Here is a 19,841-nt window from a genome sequence, read left to right as displayed (position 1 = left end):
ACTGCTGACATTAGTGTGGACACGCCACCAGCACAGCCCACTGTAGTATAGAACTCTTGAGCTCAAGAGATTCACCAGTCCAGGACTGTGGACACGTACCACCATGCCTAGCTGTGGTTCTTAAAAGACCGAAAACCCTGTAGGCTGTTTCCCAGCATCAAGATGACTGGAATACAAACATGGAAAAGAAAAACAAGGGATTGTGTGAAAATACGAAAGGTAGCAAAGTAGACATTGAATTAGTATGATCAGCAGCAGAAATTCTAAAACTTATCCTGCTACCTAATTATAGCAACAAAATCAGTCACTTCAAGGAATGCTACAAATAGTCAAACACCAGTTATACATTCAAAACCAATTATAATAGATGTTTAGAATTCATACAGCTTTTTCTTTCAGATGAGCTTGATGTTTTCATTTTTAAACTTGAATACACCAGAACTAACAGAATATAAATGTAACTCTATAGTTTTATAATCAGTATAGGCACAAAAGAAAAAGTAAAATAAATAGGTGTGTCATCCTTCAGAACATAATTACATAGCCTTTAAAAAACAAAAGTGCCTGCGCGTGTGCGCGCACGCGCACGCGCGCGCGCGCACACACACACACACACACATATCTGTGATTTCATCAGGGTAGAGAGCTCCTGGTAAGGAATTTCCTCGGCCAGTGTCGCTTCAGTACCAGATTTCCTGTCATGTGTAGTTTTTATTGTGTTTTATCGTCCATGGAAAGAGTCTTCATTGTCACTAAGAACATGTTTAAGAGATAAGGAAATGGGACAAGTAGCTTTAAAAATAAAATCCTTGATTTCATTAGTAAGAGACCTCTCAATGAATAAATTCCTTCTAACAGAGATGAGTACCCTGACTACAACTTAAGCACTTAGAGAGTTGTCTGGGGAGGAAGTAAAACCACTTGACTAAGGTCACTCAACCAGAACGTATCAAAGGTGAGGTTTGAAACCAGGTCTTCCTGACTCAGAGGCCTATTCTAGACCCTACACCACAAGGTCCCTCCTCTATTGCCTTTCTTCAAAGAGAACTAACTCTCCCCAATTGTCCCTTAGTTTGAGAACTGATAGTGATGCTTCAATCCTGGGCCAGGATAGAAGCACTAGGGACAAGGGATATCCATCATATGTGGAAAAAAAAGAACTCGTCACATACAGACATGCTCACTTTGTGTGTATTTGTTAAGTTCAGAATAGAAAAATATATTAAAACAAACGAAAAAAACCCATGACATTCCAACATTCTGTGTTCCTCTAAACAAACCTGATGATGTAGAAGTAAATTATGAAAGGCATTTACTGCACCATTAACAATTTTTTAAAAAGAGGGAACCCAGTTCTTCACCTTCTGTTATATAATGATTCTAATCATCATGCTTATTGATCATAGCTCTAACCTTTCCCTCACTTTCAACAGTCCAGTAGATATTTCCACGTGGATATCCTACTGTCCCCTCAAACTTAACATCTTCAAGCCAGATTCATCACTGTCTCTTCCAAACTGGAGTCCCTTTCACATTTTAATCTATTTGGAGTGGGTTTCCTAGGCTGAAAGTGCAGTGGCCACTCAACAGCCCAACCCTCTGAGGGGAGCTCTAATCTACTGTTTCCAACAATGGGCTGCCTGGTGGCTCTCTACTCTGGGGGCTGACCTTATATTTAGACAGTGCAGACACCAGTACTCCCAAATTCAAGAGATCCTCACGATCCTCAGTCTTCTTGGTGGCAATAAAAACATAAACTTTCATAATTCTTTTAAGCAACATTTAGTCTCTAATATTTAAAATGTACAATCAAACCATTTTGACTCCTCCGTTGCCTCCCACTTTACTCACTCTTCAATTACTTTTGGTTCCTTCTTTTAAAGGACTCTCAGATTCACAACTCTCCTCTAATCCTACTGTCCTCACCCTAATCCATAGTATCTTAGCATTACTTGCCCAGATGGCTCCAACAACATCCCAACTGTTCTTGATCTTGATAAGTTCTACACAATAATGCTATGTTAATTTTCCTAACTACCGCTTTCATCATGTTCTTTTTCTATTAAAAATATCTATCTGTAAAGGCCCAATATTTCCTATCAGAACAATTTAACACATTTTATTAAGCACCATGCTAGGCACCATTGGGGGTAAATGTAGGAATGGGGATCTGCATCATGTTAATTTAGTACTACATAATCTAACTGGGCAGCTAGGTGGTGCAGTAGATAGAAAACAGGACCTGGAGTCGGGAAGACCTACATTCATATCTGTGCTCAGACACTTACTAGCTGTGTGACCCTGAGCAAGTCACTTAACCCTGTTTGCCTCAGTTTCCTCATCTGTAATATGAGCTGGAGAAGAAAATGGCAAATCACTCCGGTATCTTTGCCAAAAAACCCCCAAACGAGTCACAGAGTTAGACACGACTGAAAGGACTGAACAACAACATATGGTCTGATTATCCGGTCAATTCATTGGTACTTAAGTCTTGCTTGTAAATTCCTTGGGGACAAAAAGGCTATGTTTTATACTTATTTCATATTCCCAAAATGAAAGCATATAGTAAGTGCTCAATACTTACTTGGTGCCATTGGTGGTGACGTGCCTAGTCCCAAAGTGGGGGCATCTTCTAGCAGGTTGTAAAAACTACTATCAATGAATAGACAGACTACTTTTACATTGAGGGTAGCACACTTCAGTTCTATATAGTTAGTCAGCTCTAGCTTGTGGAAAGATCACTGGATCAATCTGGAGTTCAGAAGACCCAGATCAAGTAAGTGACCAATCTGTGTAACCCTGGCCATGTCACCTCAGTGCTCGAAAAATCTGTAAAACAGCAATAACACTTTCAGTACCTACCCTATGATTAAGTAAATATCCAAGTTACTTTAGACACTCTTAAGCCCATATCAATACTACTGGAACAGCAAGAAGTCAACTATTTCATCTGTCCCTTGCTAAGTACATATTTGTTGCTTAATAATCCTTGTTGATTGACTGGATACTGGATGGCCTAAATGGAGGTCCTAGAGTTTACAATGAGGTTAAATCACTGCGTGCCAAAACCTTGCCCCATCCCCAATATTCCTAGGTGAAATTAGTCTTAATAATTTACAAGAGAAGAATGAAAATTGTTTGTAAAGGAACGATGCAGTTTCTCTCTTTCATTTTTGCTTTCTTGGAAAGGAGGCAATTCAAGTCCATGAAACGCTGTTTGTCATTATATCTACACAAATAATTAAAATGGAAATTTGAGGTTGTCTTTCAGAACAAGTACTAGTACTACTACTACACTTTGCCTTGGTGGTGAAATCATGGGTTAATCAGTATGGATGAGCTTCCAAACTTGTTTAATACCACTGGCTGAGACAGGTTTTCCTTGTCCAGTGGTTACTCTTCTAAGTCCCTGCTCGGCTGCTGACAACACATATGCAAGAAGATGCCTGGGACATGGAAAGGAAGGAGGGAAGCCTGCCATCCACCCTCTCTGGTCATGGCTCTGGTCATACTCTCCTGAAACCCCACAGAAACCAAAGCAGGAAAAAATAGGAAAGGGAGAAGAGCCCAAGAACACTCTTCTACAGCAAGTTTTCTACATTTCTTTATGCTAAAAATCAGTCCTACTCAATCAAAACAATGTTTCAAAGGTACAGGCCACAGGCTTCTGAATCAGAAGACATGAATTTTAAAACTACCCCTGAAACTTACCAAGGGTGTAACCTCAGGCAAGTCTATCCTCAGCTTTCTCATCTGTAAAATAAGGAGATTAATTAAATGGTCTTTAAGGTCTATCCTAGAGTTGGGGGTTTTAACTTTTTTTGTGTCATGTACTCCTTTGGAAGTCTGGTAAAAAGGAGGTATCCTTTCTCAGGATGTTTTAAAAATGCATAAAATACACAATACTACAAGGTACATCAATTATATTAATTTATAGTTATCAAAATGTTAAAAAATACAAGTTCCTGGAACCTTGGGTAAGAATCCTCCCTCTAAAGATCATCAGGCATAAACCATACCTGAGAGAAAGGGAGGATGAAGACTGTCCACTCCACACCCTGGAGGGATAGCTGATCACACTCTGGAAAACTTAAAAGGGTAGGAATCAGGCTTAAAGAGAATGATATGCTCACTATCATCAAACTGCTATTTGAGGCCCACAGGACCCTACAATAAAAGTGTTACCTTGTACAGAGGCATTCTCCCAATCTGTGGGTGGATGGCAATTTTCCCTTCTTTCTTTCTAAATCTCCAGCACCCTCACTTGCAATCATAGCTGGCAGCTAAGTAATGACTTAAGGGAAGTAGCTGCTACAAGAAAACCTGGCTCAGGCAGTGGTGCTAAAAAAGACTTAAGAATTAGCTCACTATCAATCAACCCCCAATTTCACCAGTTTCCTTTACCAATGAAATCACAGGAACTGTCCCCATCAGTTCTTGGTCCCTGCCTAAAAGGAACCAAATAAATCAGAGCCACCTTAGACAGCATTTTACTTTTAAGTGCAAACACTGGTATGAAATCATACCTGATAAGAGATCTAGAGCTGGAAGGAATCTGGGGTCAACTAATTCAAAGTCTCATTTTATACCTGAGCAAACGGAGGAATGGGGTTAAGTGACTTGTCCAAAGTCATGCAGGCAGCAAGTGAAAAAGACAGGGGTTTGAATTCAAGTTGTATGACTCCTTTTTAATGATGCAGTGATGCTTATTCTATTTTTAAGGTCTCTCAGTTCTAAAAATAAAGTTATTTTAAGGAAATTAATTAGCTTTAGTTTTCAAGACTTAAACAACAACACTTTGACAGCTCCGAAGATCTTCCCTGAACTGTTGTTGGTGCTACCCTATGCTACTGAGAAGCCCTAGAAAAATATTATCATCAGCCATTCACGGGGAGGATAGCTCAGGACAAAGCCTTCAACCTTGAATTGGAAAGTGTCACTCTTGTGAACAAAGTTAAAAAAAAAAAACAACAAAAAACTATACCATACAGATTCTATTTTTTGTGAAATATATTGTTCGTTTTTCCAGAATTTGAATTGTCAAGTTCAGACATTAGTATAAAATTTTCAAATTACTCACTATGAACAACTTACTCAAAGTTAGTCATTCCTTCCATTTTTTAATTCCCTTTTACCTAGCACCTAAGTAACAAGCAAATACAATAATACCTCCCTGAGTTGGTATCCTTGGGGAACATGATGTTCTACAGAAGTGAGGGGTTTTTTTGAAAACTTATTCCCTTATAATTTTTATAAATTAATCATTTTTGTTGGAAAATCTTTTAAAATAACATATACTTCCCTATACTTAAGGGACATAATAGCTGATATTTATAGCACTTTAGGATTAGCAAACTGATGTCCATCCATTATCTTATTGGAAGAGTTCTGGATAACACTGTATTGAGTGAGCACTAGAGTCTGAAGCCCTGGGTTCCAAGTCTGCCTTTATTACTAGCTCTGACCTTTTTTCTCATCTATAAAATGGGAAGTTCGACTGACTAGAGAGTCACTAAGTTCCCTTCCACCTTGAAAACTGTGTTTTAAAAATGTTTATGCTGAAAGGTTTTTGTACCCTACTAACAGAGTGATTGCCTATCAGACCACTCTCATAGGTCTCTGAGTCCTCACCATGTACTTATTACTGCAATGAACATTTTGATAGTATTGGGCACAGTGGGGCCAGAAATGAGCATACAAGCACTCTATTAACTAAATTCTCCGATTTAGTGTTAAAGATAACTCTTCTTAGCCATCTCATTTCTTCAACGACTCTCCCCATTTCTCAATGACTCTTCAATGACATGAACTACACTGAGGTCTGTTACTGCCAAAAATACAGATGAATGTCCTGATAGCGAATTCTGCTCTTCACTGGGACCATGTTTAATACTAGAATGGATGCTAGAAATTATCTACGTTATCTTTAGAACAAATTATATCACGAATGTATACTGTAAAACAAAATAGACATTTTAAAAAACGAGGTAATGATGCAATATTCAATTCTAGCATCAATAGTCATTGGTGACATTCAGGAAAATAACTGTCACAGTGCCTAGATTGGTGAGGAGAGAGACCAGAGGCAAGGGGACCAATTAGGAGGCTATTGTAATAATCCAGGGAAGAGTTGAAAAGGGCCTGAACCAGGATGGTAGCAGTGGGAATGGAGAAAAAGGGACAGAAGTAGAGGTAAGAAAAAGTTAAATACTAAAGGTGGGGATCTGGATGTCTGTGATAGTAACAGGACAGTTTGGATGGGGTGAAGGGGAAGAAAATGCAAGGAAATCAATGTGTGACCTGATTTCTCCCACCCAGGAAAGGGTGGGGCTCTTACTGATCACTGCCTGGAGGCCCACCTTGAGGGCACCTGTCAGTTATAAGGTGATCTAGCTATAGGTAAAGGTGGGGGAGGGATTTTCACAGTGGCATTTGCAGAGCTGATGGAAGTTAGGTACAACTGTTCTGAAGGGCACATGCCTGATTTAGAAGGAGGCAACTGAGGGAAGGGGCAGAGTGGAGAAATGTTGGGAGCACGAGTGGGAAGGCTGTGTTGGAGACAAGAGTTATTGTGGAGAAGGTTAGATATGTTGACCCAGATTCCCGTGCTCTGAAAGGGATACCACACAGCCCCTGGGGTCAGGCCACAACCATCCCACAAGGGTCATGACTGACCATCATTTATCTGGAAAAGAAAGATAGTGCATGAGCTTTTTAACATTTACTTGGTCATCAGTTCTTTCCCCTTGATAAGATCATAGAAGGCATTCTCAGTGACTGAGGTCAGAAAAATAAGACCTTCAGAGAGTAGAGGGTCCTTACCTATAATCATTAATTTATTAAGTTCTAATTCTCAAATCACATTTTGCTTCTCCAGAAAGATGAATTTTAAATGACTCTTCTAGGGAAGATGTGTGGTATTTCCTTCTTAAAGAAATAAAACTTATTTGTAATTCTCCATCTATATTATTTCCTCAACTAACCAAAAAGCCAATGATCCCATTTCTCCCCCTTATTCTGCGTCAGTGACTTATGCAGTTTTTTGCGTAATTGTCTTCTTTGTTGAATACATTCTTCAAGTCATTCCTTGGTGCCTCACTGAAGATGTTAAGTAGTAAGGAAGTAGATAGTATTAGTGGTTTCCTACATATATTGTATTCTCACTTATTTTCCCCTTTTTGGTCTCATGACAAATGACAATGTAATCTTCCCTGTTCATGCTTCTAGGAATTTGAAAACATTTTTCATGCTAATAGCCCTAGATATAAGCATTAACCCTCATGACTAGTGCCTAAGAAGAAATAAGGGCAGATACAAGAAGAATAAGGCAGAAGCTTAAAAAGGCCTAATAATTTATTTACTATGCTGCTTTTTTTATTTACTATGCTCTGTTTGGAATGTAGCCTACCTCCCAAATATGTCAAACCACTAAAATGAATCTCTTTGAAAGGAACAAAGTGCACAGAATAAATACAAATTAGGGGAAAAAGAAGGGCATCTATAAATAAAGGTCAATATAGTCAGATATAGGCCAATGGAGTACTCACTTGCTTTCTTTTGGTTTAGTTTTCATGGAAATCTGTGGGCTACCTAGTTAAATGCTACAGCCAAATGCTTCTGCTCTTTACTTCTTGGGGTAACGGGTGCCAAAGATAGGTGAGATGATTAGGGGAAGAAAATGGGGAACAATGAGAACATGAATGTGGCATATGAAACCAAATATAGGGTATTTATTGTGAAAGCTATATAATAATGCTGCTAAATCCCTATGAAGATGCTTGTCAAGAGCACTCAAGGTTTAATGTATAAACCATGCACTTTTTGGCATGGCTCTGAAAACAGGCCTCCAATTAAAATCCCTTCACAGGGTGACTAAAAATTTCTAGCCATTCCATCTCCAGGTGCTATTACTTACAAAGTTCCACCTCAGGACAATTTCTTCCCCAGGTTAGCTTTACACAGCACATTATTAGTGTGAGCATCCACTCATGACCAAATACCACTTAGGGTGATGATTTAGAGAAAAACAAAACCAAACCAAACAATTGTTTCCTGCACACAAGCTGAGTCTCTTTTGCCCACACTAAAGCATTTAAAAGTGCGCTTTGTTTTAGAAGATGATTACAGGGGTGCCATTTGTAATGATTACAGTGGTGCTGCTAGAGCCTGGGCACTGCATTATATTCCATTTTGGAGAGTATAGTGACTAAAATTTCTCTCCAATCTTAAATTTGGCATCACATACATATCTCAGCAGAAAAAAGATTATTGAGTACAGAACCACAGGAGCCTAGCATTTTTCTTTTATATTCTAGCAGGGGGGAAAACCCACTGAAATAGCACCTATGGTTCTGCTCTAACACAGAAACTTCCAGAAAGGTTTTCCTCCCCAGCAGAATATAATCAGTAGGTTGCTTTGCCTAGATTAAACTACATCAGGGTTGGCAAATCTTTGTCTATGGTATCTGAAATTCTCAAAACTTCTAGAAATAATAAAAACCATCTCTGTCTCCTTAGCAATAAAAACAAGTAAGTTGCTTTGCTTTTTGGGGAAGAGATGAAGAAAGTTGGGGCTTTTCTTTATTATTCAAAATGGATATTGTGATTTTTTTTTCCCCCAGAATCCTTCTACATCAATCCATTCACTATCCAAACCCCAAAAATGCTCGTTGTCTGTAGCTGGATTAGATCATTTGATTATAGAATGATCCCACCATAACCAAAGTTTGGGGATGGGGAGGATCAAACCTTATGAAGATCAGGCAGCACAGGTTTCTCTATTAATCATCACCAGGAAACCAGGGAATAAAGTGTAAATGGCTCTACCCAAATTTGTTAACATTTTTGGCAAAAATGATTCCCAGCAAGTGCCTGAGGAGGTCAAGCTACCATCTCTGTCTACACAGCTTCCTATAATGCCACTCAACATTTCTCTCCCATCATTGAGATGGCAGTTTAAAAACAAAGAAAAAGGCTTATTTGATGTAATCATTAAATCATTTCTTTAAAGGTTCCAAGTCCTCAGAATTACTAAGAACCAGAATTAGGACCAGAAAGAAATACATTCACTGCTGTAGCTACCTGAAAAATGGTTTTCAAAAACTCTTCTTTTGTACACTGATATCACCTAGCTCTCCATTCACCTCATCTTGGTGATGGGATTCTTCTCTTCCTATTCTGGGGAAGAACAAGAAGGCCATCAACAAGATTCTTATAGAATTATAAAGCCAACTCAAGACAGACTTGCTTGTCCTGATTTCTAGTCCAAAGTTTCTTCCATTATACCATATTGTTTCTCATGATTTAAACCAGACAGTTGCAGAGATTTGGCTTTTATCTTAACTAGTTACCAGGGGAGAAGCATTTTATTGCTCTCCCATTTTCCCACTATCACACAGATCTCAATTCAGACCTAAAAGAAGCACACATGTGCTTGAGTATTTCAGGTCAGGTCTGTAATACAGTGGCAGAATTATACATGGACAAAAATACTTCAAACATGTACAAGCATGTCTCGGTCAAGTCAGTGATACAATACTGCTCATAAAAGCATAGGACATTCAGGTGTGTACAAGAAAATCAAGACAAACTAGGGATGTATCACAATAACCCCGTGATGGAAGGCTCACATTATAGATGGCTAGGGTGTTTGTTTGTTTGTTTGTTTGTTTGTTTGTTTGTTTGTTTATTTATTTATTTATTCTATTAATTCCTTTAAACATGTACTGCTTGTATCTTTGGGCAACACACAGGTTAAGACTCAAATGCAAAAAGGACTATAGAGGTATAGAGTGCTTTATTTATTCCTAAATAGCTCATATTCCAAAGAACTGAGCTCTTTTCTTCCATCTGACCCTACATATCTCTCCCCTTTTCTCCTCCCTCCAAAAATGGCTATTTAAATGTTAACCCAACCTCCTACTTCTAATAGCTATGTCCTTAACAAATAGTACAGGCAACAATCCCCTCCAATTGTGGAGTAGAGTGTGAAGCCAACCCCCCCAACCCATTACTTTATATATATTTTGTATTTCTTTCTACACCTTTGTTCTCCACCTCGCTCCTTACTAGTCTCCCCCAAGCTCCTTAGGGGCAGGGACTGTTTTTATTTTTCTTTATCTTCAGCTTTATTTATTCCTAAGTAGCCCATATTCCAAGCCCCAAATAGAAGGACTATAGAGGTTCAGTGTTTTACTTATTCCTAAATAGCTCATATTCCCAAGAACTCAACTCTCTACTTCTTCCATCAGACCCTACATCTCTCCCCTCTTCTCTTCCCTCCAAACACAGCTATCCAAATATTAACCCCACCTTCTACTTCTAATCTCTAAATACTTAACAAATTTTACCATTACCAATTCCCTCGATGGTTGAGAGGTGAGCACAGCAGGGAGTGTTTTCATTTTTCTTTATCTTCAGCACCTAGCACAATGCCTAGCACATAGTAGGAGTTTAATAAATTACCGTTGGAATGAATTCAACATACTTATTGATTAACCATCCTATCTCCCTAGAAGGGGGTAGCTAAAGATTTGGGTTTCCTGTCATGGCTTTTGATACTTGGGGACTGTGTGACCTTTGTAAAGTCACTTTTACATCCCTAAGACTGAGCTTTCTCATCTGTAAAATGGAGATAATAATCCTCTGCACTACCCACTTCAACCAGTTGTGAGGAATGCCCTATATAAAGTGGCTTACGGTGTCTCACCAGCTGGGGGAGGGGAGGTGTGAAGGAACGGATTGAGGCTTGGAGGTAAGGCTCTCTCAAAGTATCCAGATTAAATTACTACCCCCTAAAGCATCATTCCAAGAGACCCTTTATAGGGGGGAAACACGGGGGTGGGGGGGCATGGGGGGGCACACAAACGGGGCACTTTATACATACACACACTCCTAGCACGAGAAGACTAAAGAGCTAAATACGAGTGGCAAGCCCCCTCCCCCTTTTTCAACTGGGTACCCACCCTCCCTTTAAAAAAATGCCCACACCATGCTCCCCATCCACCCCCTTCCTTCGCGCGAATACTCCATGGGAGGCCAGGGCATTGAGTTAGTTAGATTTTTCTTGCTTACTCATTTCCCTCCCGCACCCAACCCGCTTTCCCTCCCCCCGCCCCAGCCCGGCTTAACCTCCTCCCCTGGAGCTCCGGCCCAGCCCCGAAGGGGGGGCCCCGGCGGTGCGCTGCCCCGGCCTCGCCCGCCACTGACCTGCTGCTGGAGGGGCATTTCCGAACCAGCCCCGGCCGCGCGGACGGCTGCGGGGGCTGCGGGGCGCGGAGCGCTGCCCGGGCTGGGGGACCCCGGAGAGCCGAGGCCGGCGCGCGGGGCACGGGGCGCCGGGGGCGGCGTTCTGGGCAGGCGGGAGGGGATCCCTGACTGTCCCAGGCCGGGGAGCAGGAGCAGCAGGAGGAAGTGGGTGCCCCCCTCTCCCCCGCCAGCGCCCCCTCCCGCCGCCGCCGCCGCCTCCTCCTCCTCCTCCCCAGTCACAGGCGCGTCCTCGGCGCACGTGTGCGAAACGTCACCGGCGGGTCCCGGGGAGAGGGACAGACCGCGGCCGGCGGGACGGGAACCTCGGCTGCCCCCGCCCCCTCGGCAGCCAGGGAGGCGGGGAGGGGGGGGGGGAACAGGGCGGGGAAGGAAGGGGCAAGGAGAAGGGGGGGGCAGGGTCAAGGGCAGGCCCAGGGCGCAGCCGAGAAGGCCGGGGCGACTGGGCCACGCGGGTGCTGCCACGATGTGCCCCAGCCGGCTGCACCAGCACCCCTCCTCCCCGCCCCCCCAACGCACACACCCCACCCCCACTCGGCGCTATCCTTCCCGCGCCGCCTCCCCCAATCCCCGACTCTCCTCCTCCTCCACCAGTTTCTTTGTTGCAGGGAGTTACTGATCCCAAAATGTCTAAAGCACAAGGCAGCCAAGCCTGCGAGTGCCTGGCATTCAGGTCTCCCCCCTCCCCACATTCCACCAGGAGCCCCTTCCCCCCCCCCCCACTCCAGGCCGCTCCGGGAGCCACTGGTCACAAACAGTGCTACAGGCCCGAGGGCCGGGCACGCATGGGGTGAGCTGGGCAAGTGTCTGGTCAATGTCCCAAACCTCCCTTAGTTTTTCCTCTTGCAACAGTATCCTCCAGCGCCCCCCCCAACTTATCTGCTCCCTTCCCCCCCCAACTTCTTCATCCGGGGCGTGACCCCTTTCGACGCCCTGAGAAAGAGGAAGCTTCGGGTTTTGGGGGGGTGGGGTAGGGGTTAAGGAAAAAGCGAAGACAGAAAAGATCTGGGGAGAAGGGGGCGCGAAAAGTTTTCCCGTGTTTCACGTCGTTGGTGCAAAGGCGATCCACGATGCTCCGCGGGCAGTGGGAGCCAAGAGTGGGGTCAGGGGTGCAGGGGGACTGAGCCCCTAACAATAAACCCCTGCACCTCTGGGCAACAGCCGAAGCCCAACAATGCAGCCCCCAAGCCCCAATACTTTAGGGGGTCAGGGGGAGCAGAGATGTCTCCGCACTCCACCCCAAGTCTTGGACATGCCCATATGCCTATCCCAACTCGGCCTGGGAAGGTTGGGGGGGGCGGGGTGAAGAATGGATGGGGGTGAAGAGGGGGAGTATTACCGGAGGGCCGCCACCGCCGCCTCGTCCTAAGGCTGGTTGCTGTTGCAGCAGCCCGGCTCGGCTGGAGGGTCCGTGCGGGGTGGAGTAGAGGAGGCTGCTGGCGGTCTGCTCCACGCCGGGGATGTGAGTGTGCTGGGGGCCGGCGGCAGCACCCCCACTTTGAAGGGAGGAGGAACAGGAGGAGGTGGTGGTAGTGTTCGTGGTGAGGATCTGGATGTAAGTGCCGGGGGCGGCGGTGGCGGGGAAGCCCGGGCTGGCCAGCAGTGCCCTTTTGTCCATGGAGGCTGCAGCAGCGGCGGCGGCAGCGGCGGCGGCGACGGCGGCCGCCCCCTCCCCACCCCCGGCGGTCACCAGGAACTGCTCCAGGGCGGGTTGGATCCCCTTTCTCATCTCTTGCGCGTGCTCTTTTTTATTGCTCTAATTATTTATAATGGTTTTTTTTTTCAATTTCTTTATTATTTTCAGTCGGAGTTTCCCGGTCTCTCCTCCGCCTTCTCTCCTCCCCGCCGGGGCTCTTCCAAGCCCCCTTTCTCTCTTTTTTTCTTTTTATTTCTCCGCAATGCACGGGCCCCCGGGGCCAAAAATAATCAGGGCTCCGGAGAGAGGAGGGTCTCGGCAGCACAGATATCGGACCGTGAGGGGGGATGAAGGCGGCGGGGGCGGCCGATGCAACGGATTGCGAGGAGGCGGCGGCAGCCCCGGTGCTGCGGCCGGCAGCTGAAAAATGGCTCCAGGAAGCTGCTGCTGACAATGAATGAAGGGATACGGTTTACGCGCCAAGGTCCTCCCGCGAAACTCAGATTTCCCGCCGGCTTTTCAAATCACATCTGCATACCCCCGCCCAGTAGCCGGCCCCTGGCAATTTCCACAGCCCATTGGTCTCCTCATCCCCCTCCCCGTCCCCAATCACGGAGCCCAGCCAGGGCCCTCTCGGCTCTCATTGGCCAAGGTGCATCACGGTTACCGAGGCGACAGGGGTTTGATTTGCATACGTAACTTTTATTGGTTGCGAACTAAGCAGGCTTTTTTTTCTCCCTTAGCCTTTCCTGGCTTCAGCTCGCCCCGCCCCGAAGACCCCTCCCGGTCCAAGCCCCACCCCTTTTCCGCCCCGCCTCTCCAGCGCCGCTGACCTAGGATGAGATGTCGGGATCAGTGGATTGTGTGCGTGGCTAGGGAACAAGTTTCATTTTTGGAGATTTCCAAGGTGACCGTGAGGACAGCTCGGTTACTCTCTTTCTTTTCACTGGAGACCGTAATAGCTGAGCAGCAGCGGGAGATTCATCCAACACAACACACGTGCTATTTGCAAGTTAGACCATGTGGACGATACATGACAGGTGGGAGTGAGAGCCCTTTAAACCCTGGGTCGCCTTTCTCCTTCCTGAAACCCAATCAATGCCACAGCAGGAGTTGATCATGAGGCAGAAGCTGACAGACAGAAGCATGTGGGCATATAGAATCGTGGGGGCAGAAGGCTCAGCTGACATTATGCCGGCACCCATTTATTTAATATTCAAAGATGCTTCCCGATATCTTCATTATTAATGCGAATTGTGTTTAAATTAGAACTAGGTCTGAATATTTTGCCAAATAAAATCTAATTTGAATGTTGCTTTGAGGATGGCAGACATCTTTTCACACATGAGCACATGTTGCAGTTAATCAGTACTAGCCTCAGAAGACTGATACTCAAGCGCCTAACCTAGCCAGGCAGTAATCTAAGGAAGTACTGTGCACACACCATTATGACGTTGTATTCCCAGGGAACATTGCACTCTGGGACGCCAGCGTTTTGTAGTTGTTTTACCTCCTATGTGTTAATAGGAAGTTCTCACTTTGAAAAGAGAGCCCTTAGACAGATATAAATTCCAAAGAGCCCTTAGAGGGATTAAAAAAGAAAAAAGAATAAGACTAGAAAATGTCATCTATAAATATCACTATTTTGCAATCAAAATAACTTCTGAATAAATAAAAATATTTATAGGTACCAAAATTGAAGAGTGTTCTTGTAATTATGCATTAAATGCTTGGTCAGGCCATTGTGCAGCAAATGGAAGATCACAGATATATTGGGGGGGGGGAAGATATATTGAGTACATTTTTGCAGTTATCATTTTCTATTTCAAGGATTCAGAATGGTTCAAAAACCTAGTTATGCACTTAATAGCGCTAAATACTAATTGATTATAATCAAGATGAAGATGTTCTTTTTTTTAGACTGAACTTGTGATTTCATTGATATATGGAACTCCCAGAGAAGAAACCCCTTCTACCATTGCAAATTAACCCTTGCACAGCAATTTATAGCCCTAGGAAGTAGCCTAGGAGTTAAATGATATGCCCAGGGTCACAGAGACTGAAATACAGGTTTTTCTGACATTATGGTGGGCTCTCTATCCACTTCATCATAGCTGCCTTTCAGCTCTTTATAATAAAATTTTTTAAAAAGTGCTCTAGAGGGGCAGCTAGGTGGTACAGTGGATAGAGCACTGGCCCTGGAGTCAGGAGTACCTGAGTTCAAATCCAGCCTCAGACATTTAACACTTACTAGCTGTGTGACCCTGGGCAAGTCACTTAACCCCAATTGCCTCACTAAAAACAACAAAAAAAAAACAAACAAACAAAAAAAAAGTGCTCTAGAGCATGTGGAACGCACAAAACTAAATAATTCCAGTCCCTAAACCATGATTCTATGAACATGGATTAGAATGCCTACGGGTCCAAATGTTGCTGACCTCAATGTTGTGATATTGCCTTCAGCTCAGTAATCAGGTAATGGAGTTGTGGAGGGATAGCTTAGTTCTGTCTCAGGCTATGGTTCTTTATGCTCAGTCCTACCTTTATTTTAGCCAAGAAGACATTGCACAGTACTTAGACCTTTAAACTTTAAAATGCTTAATATAGACGTCATTGTATCTTGGACAGTTGCACAGTGCAGAAGTAGTAAAAATTGGGCCATTTTTCCGCTCCCATATTGTCCCTGACACTACTGTGGCACCCTGTTGGAAAATTGGTTGCCCAAATAGTACAATCCATGGAACAAATAGTCTAACACAAAAGAGAAGTGAAAGACTCTTGCCACAGCTCTTTTCTAAAAGTTAAAATATTCTCTCAGTGACAATCACAAAAAGAGCAAAGCATTTGCTTTTTCCTACCTGCCTGTTCCTATCAGTTAACGTTACTTAGAACTATGATGGGAAGTAAGACAAAGATGTCAATATACAGTAGGAAACAGAGTCAGCCTTAGAGCCAGGAAGAACAGGGGTTTAAGTCCTGCTTCTGACACATGATGGTGATATGACCCTTGGCAAGTAATGTAACCTCTTTAAGCTCTAGCCAACACTCAAAGACAATAAGGAGCTGACATATTGGTAGAGAGCCTTTGCAAAGAGCAAGTTCCCTATACAGGTCCTCTTCCAATCCTAATAGACATTTATCTAGGATCTAAGTTATCATTTATAGAGGGTAACTAGAAGATGGATAGGGAAAGGTGAGTGATGCTAAAAATATGTGCTGTGTTGGTAATGTTTTATCTATTTCTGGGTTTGTATTACACAACTCTAGCTAGTACTTTGGCCTTATTCTTTCTGTATGAGACTGGCTATATCTTTCTCTGACTGTTCTAGTGATACCCTGGAGAGTTTAATGTGTTTCATCTTTAATGCTATTGGCTTAAGCCCCCATTCTTGGTGTGGTTCTTTCCAATGTTAAATCTCTAGTGACTTGCACCCTAGCTCTATTTAACCAATTTACATCAATTAGCTTTTACAAAGGGACACATATACTTCAAAGATATAGCAATACTTGAAGTATAAGTATTTCTTTCCCAAAACTCTGGGGGCATACACACTCTCCCCTATGGGTCTTAGTCTTTGGATTGATATTACAATTTCTACAAGGCATTGATCCTACCACATTCACAACTAAATACAACACTGCTGCTGGATGAGCTATTGTCTCAACTACCAATGGTCTGGGTCCTGAAGATTGCTTCTTGATCCTTGGTCCTACACTAGTAGCAAAACCCCAAATGTACTACACTCCTAAGGCCCAGAGTAACTTGCTCTCCTGAACCATCAAAACTCATAGTCTCCTCTCTTCTTCACCTAAAATGAAAGAACAAATGCTGAGGCAAAGAACCATGGCCTTCTTGGCTTTAGTGTGAGCCCATCACACAACTATATATGCATTTATGTGAATAAAAACAAATGAAAATAAATTATATTTTTCACCTACAGGTAGGCGGCAGAGTGCTGAATTGATGAGGAAGACTTGAGTTTGACCATTACCTCAGACACTTACTAGTATGTGAATCTGGGCAAGAAACTTATCCTCTCTCAGTGTCTTCATCTGTAAAATGGAGATAATAGTAGCATTTACTTCTCAGGCTTGCTCTAAGGATCAAATGAGACCGTAGATGTAAAGTATTTTGCACACTTGAAAGTGCTATAGAAATGTTAGCTATTATCCAGATTTATTTCTAGTGTACACATTACCAAAACATATAATTAGTATGTTGGACTCTTTAATACTCAAAATATCAATCATATAATTTTGGCACTCCTGAATACGTGCTTAAATTCTCCATAGATAGTGATTTTTCCTCATGTCTATGTGAGTATGTGCACACTTGATTTTATGCTATCCCTTAATACAGGCCATACTCCTAAAATGGATTCTCATCTATAATACCAGTATGATAATAGCACCTAGCTCACAGAGTTATTGTTTATGTCAAGTGTTTTACAAACCTTAAAATACCATATAAAGGTCAGCTTTTGTTATTGCTACTTGAAAAGAAAAAAGAATTGTACACCCTGAAAAAAAATGCCAATTATAGAAAGTACTCAGGTTTAGCTTTGTGGCATGGGGGGAACAACAGAGCAAAATGGTTTATATTCAGATACGTGTTATAATTTGTTGCTTTTCCACTTTTTCTTGTTTAGTTGTTTTGCTAAGAAGGGTTTTATATCACCTTCCTCAACATTTGTCTGTTTTAATTACAGAAATACCACTTTGCCCATTAGCAATGTACAAAAGACTCTCAAGTAACAAGAAAGTACAACATTCCTGTGGGGTGTGTTAAATAACTCAGTTTTTCAGATGGGTAGGATGATGGTTCTAGGTAATAAAAGATTTACCTTTGATTTGATAACAGTAGGAAATCAGAAGGTTAAATTGATTCCATACTAAGTGGTGATTCAGAACTTTTTTCAGTGCATAAAGTTTCTTCACTTTGATAGAATAGATCAGAGCTGTTTAAACTTTTCCCACTTGACACCTTTTTCCCCCGAGAAATTTTTATGTGGCCTCAGGTATATAGGTATATAAAATAGGTATACATAACCTTATACTGTTGTCAAATTTTTTGTGACCCCCACATTCAGTTTTATGTGACGCTTTATGGGATTGCGACCCACAGTTAACAAGCTAGAGAATAGATCATCTAGGATGGTTAAAACAAACAAAAAACAACCAACAGACCCTCAGCATTTTAATTATATTTTCTATTCATTTTGAACTTATATAAAAGAAAGAATACAGAGAAAAGAAATATCTCAATTTTGACTATTTCAAAATTGCTACTTCAGGATTCTCATATGTAGCATTATTTAAACAATGTTTATAAAATGCAACATTCATTCCTATTAAAAACACTAGAGAAAATAGGAATAAGTGGAGTTTTCCTTAAAATGATAAGCAGTATCTAACTAAAACCATCAGCAAACATTCTATATAAGGGGGCTAAATTAGAGGCATTGCCAGTAAGATCAGGGGTGAAACAGGGATGTCCATTATCACCCCAATTATTTAATATTGTACTAGAAATGTTAGCTTCAGCAATAAGAGAAGAAAAAGGAATTAAAGGAATTGGAATAGGCAAGGAAAAAACAAAACTATCATTCTTTGCAGATGATATAATGGTATACTTAGAGAATCCTAGAGAATCAACTAAAAAACTACTTGAAACAATTAACAACTTTAGCAAAGTTACAGGGTATAAAATAAATCCACATAAATCATCAGCATTTCTATACATGACCAACAAAGCTCATCAGTAGGAGATAGAAAAAGAAATTCCATTTAAAGTAACTGTAGACACTATAAAATACTTGGGATTCTACCTGAAAAGACAAACCCAGGAACTCTATGAACACAATTACAAAACACTTTTCACACAAATAAAATCAGATCTAAACAACTGGAAAACTATCAATTGCTCATGGATAGGCCAAGGTGATATAATAAGAATGATAATCCTACCCAAATTAATTTACTTATTCAGTGCCATACCAATCAGACTACCTAAAAATTATTTTAAAGAGCTAGAAAAAATAATAACAAAATTCACCTGGAAGAACAAAAGGTCAAGAATATCAGGGGAACTAATGAAAAAAAATGTACAGGAAGGTGGGCTAGCCATACCAAATCTGAAACTATACTATAAAGTGGCAGTCACCAAAACTATTTGGTACTGGCTAAGAAATAGAGTAGTGGATCAATGGAACAGGTTAGGCACAGAAGACACAGTAGTAAATGACTTTAATAATCTACTGTTTGATAAACCCAAAGACTCCAGCTTCTGGGATATCAGTTCTTACAGGTTTTCCCAGGTTTCTCTAAATTCCTAGTGGTGTGGTAGAGAGCTAGTCACACCTCTGACCCCTTATTGGCTGTGTGACCCTGGGTTAGTTATTTAACTTCTCTGGGCCCTCAGGCAACTATCTAAAACTAAGTTGCAGAGAAGGTGCTGTGGAACAAAGGCCCATATTGTTAACCTCAATATTCTCAGGGTGATATACAGCAAAGTCAAGGAATATCACTATTTCTGAAAGAATTGAAGTGGATGATCACCATAAGGGCAATGCACATTTACTTGGCAGACAGTAGGTGTGTGTAACACAAACAAGTGAGAAAGCAATTAAGGAAGTTACATAAAGAATACTATCAAAGAAATAGTAGGCCAGAAAAAAAGACAAGTTGGTCACATCCATGCAATGTCAGAAGACATAGAGTATAGTGGATTTATGGGAGAACTTGGACAAGAGATACAGAGAATGGGAAGGTAGGGATGACATGATCCATTTCATTGGAGGACATAGCTATATCAATGAAATAATAATAGATTGATTACATTAATTAAATGCCAAATGCATTAATTTATCTTTGAGATTTTGATAGACCTTGAAAAAGCATTTGGAACAGGTGCATTTTCTTAATTTGTTAATTAATTTAT

General features: G+C 42.0%; 1 protein-coding gene across 2 annotated transcripts in view; it reads right to left on the bottom strand.

Moving 5' to 3' along the window:
- Nucleotides 1-13,363, bottom strand: part of E2F3 (E2F transcription factor 3) — an 85,170-nt gene extending 71,807 nt beyond the window's left edge. Inside the window, exon 1 of one of the 2 annotated variants that reach the window (XM_043975094.1) lies at nucleotides 12,605-13,363. In XM_043975094.1, coding sequence (XP_043831029.1) covers nucleotides 12,605-12,994 — 390 coding nt within the window. In that variant the 5' untranslated portion in view covers nucleotides 12,995-13,363. Of the gene's footprint in view, nucleotides 1-11,208; nucleotides 11,451-12,604 lie in introns of those variants that run through there. The other variant, XM_043975098.1, reaches the window with a different exon arrangement.
- Between the last annotated feature and the right edge of the window lie 6,478 nt (nucleotides 13,364-19,841).

This window comes from Dromiciops gliroides, chromosome 1, assembly GCF_019393635.1.
Source record: "Dromiciops gliroides isolate mDroGli1 chromosome 1, mDroGli1.pri, whole genome shotgun sequence".
NCBI lineage: Eukaryota > Metazoa > Chordata > Mammalia > Microbiotheria > Microbiotheriidae > Dromiciops > Dromiciops gliroides.
Note: the sequence above shows the minus strand (reverse complement) of the source record. Positions and strands in the feature narration are given on the sequence as shown.